Here is a 2,061-nt window from a genome sequence, read left to right on the forward strand (position 1 = left end):
ACCTATTGTCTCTAAGTTATAGTCATATTTATATTGTTTTCTATCATTTTTTTATTATTAAAAATGATCGATTTGAATCATGACATCTCCGTTATAGTGATGATTCCCAACTAAAGAGCCACCCATTGCCTGTCTCTATACTACTTTAAAGAGAAATACTATTATGTAAGAAGTCATTTAATTTCAAAAAAAAAAAAAGGTCATATAATATGTATTTAAAATTTTAAAATGTATATAGATGGTGAAATTGGGTTGATAGAGGAATTTAAAGCTTCACGGGATCAGTTGGCTATCCATGCGTCCAGGGAGGCAGTGCAATCGTGGTGTCCACCTCCAGGTACTCTGTTTAAGTTGAACTTCGATGCGGCTGTCTTCATGGATACGGAGTCGTCGGGTTTTGGCGCGGTTATAAGGAACAACATGGGTGAAGTGATGGCAGCGTTGTCAGCAAAGGGCCCTCCAGTTGCAAACAGTGAAGAAGCGGAGATTTTGGCTTGCCGGAAGGCTTTGGAATTTGCTGTGGAGGCGGGTTTCCAAGATGTCGTGGTGGAGGGAGATAATGCCACTGTAATGAACGGCTTGACAGCAGTCAAACCCGTCAACTCATGGCTGGGAAATATATATGAAGATGCTCGTTGCTTGGCTATGAGATTTCGGAGTGTATCAGCTAGTTGTGTACGTCGTAGTGCGAATGGAGTGGCCCATTCTTTGGCCAGGTTTGCAAGACAATTAAGTGAGGACTATGTATGGTTGGAAGAACAACCAACCCCTGCCATTGAGGCTTTGTATGCGGACTCTTTTGCTACTGCTTAATTGAATAATATATGGTCCATTTTCAAAAAAAAATTGGGTTGTAGGCTTGTAGCTATCAACAACGTAAATCAGAGTTCATATATTATGTATTTCAGACAACCCTTCTCTATGTGTCACGAGTCAAATATGTATGACAGCAATCATAGAAACAAACAATTTTGTAATTATTTTTAAAATTTGTTGAGATAATAAATCGTGATTAGTGAAATTTTAATGTCATATAAATCAATTGCAACAAACCATTTTAATGATTGTGAAAAAAATTGTGAAATTTTGTGTGTAATTAAAATTAACTTATTGAATATATAAAGGATGGAATTGTTGAAAGCGGAGATTTCACATCATTAACAAAGAGTTATCATACTATTTATCCCAAACAACCCTTTCCCTATGTTTTGGGTTTGCAGAGCATACTGTCGTTTTTTTTTTTGATAATCTGCCGAGCATATTGTCTAGTAGCTAGTAGTTACTACTATATTATAATTTCATACACATACCAAATACCAAACACATGGAGATAGGATTAAATGTGAGACACATTTTGCAGAGTAGAGATACGATGAATTACATTATGAATTTAGAAATTTATAATACTGAGTGAGAAAATAATAATTAACAGAAGCAAGACAAAAGCAAGTGCATGCATCATGTCACAAGCAAGTCAAAGCACCTCGCAGCCAATAATGCCCACGCATAATCAGAAGAAAAAAGTGTACGAGAATGACGTAGTTGTAAGAAAATAAGGAGGAAGGAAGACAAATTAACGGTGCATTTGTTTCAGCAGAAAATATTTTTCTAAAAAGGATAATTTTAATATCATTGTTAGCACATCATTGACCCTTTCCACCTAGCACATAATGGCAGAAATTATTTTAACACAATAAGTGTTAGAAATTAAATTGACATGCTTGAAATGTTAGGGACTATTTTGACATATAAGGCAAATGTTAGATTATTCACGTCAGTTCCTCAAATATTTAGTTAAATTAATCGAAAAAACTCTACTTTTGTTAGTTTAGCTATCTATTATTTTCATGCACATACATTAGCTTCAATACTTTATCAACATTGAAATTTAATGTAGTAAAGATAGAGACTCACTACATGTAGAGAGAAGACTATCCTCTTTGAAAACTTTAGTTAATTTAGTGAGGTTAATGCACGCTTGTTTTGATTGAGTTTAGATAATTTTTTTGCTGAAATATTAAATTGGTGAGACTGGTATGAATACTCTTAGGGACCAAAATA

At 34.4% G+C, this 2,061-nt stretch overlaps 1 protein-coding gene across 1 annotated transcript; it reads left to right on the forward strand.

Moving 5' to 3' along the window:
* The first annotated feature begins 228 nt into the window (after positions 1-228).
* Positions 229-813, forward strand: LOC126719432 (uncharacterized). The gene has a single exon (XM_050421982.1). It carries the CDS (start codon positions 229-231, stop codon positions 811-813), a length of 585 nt encoding a protein of 194 aa, XP_050277939.1.
* Positions 814-2,061: the final 1,248 nt, after the last annotated feature.

Source organism: Quercus robur, chromosome 3 (genome assembly GCF_932294415.1).
Source record: "Quercus robur chromosome 3, dhQueRobu3.1, whole genome shotgun sequence".
Taxonomy (NCBI): domain Eukaryota; kingdom Viridiplantae; phylum Streptophyta; class Magnoliopsida; order Fagales; family Fagaceae; genus Quercus; species Quercus robur.

Bases quoted from the DNA above. Each gene is read 5' to 3' on its own strand.
- LOC126719432 (XM_050421982.1), top strand. From the start codon at position 229: ATGTATATAGATGGTGAAATTGGGTTGATAGAGGAATTTAAAGCTTCA.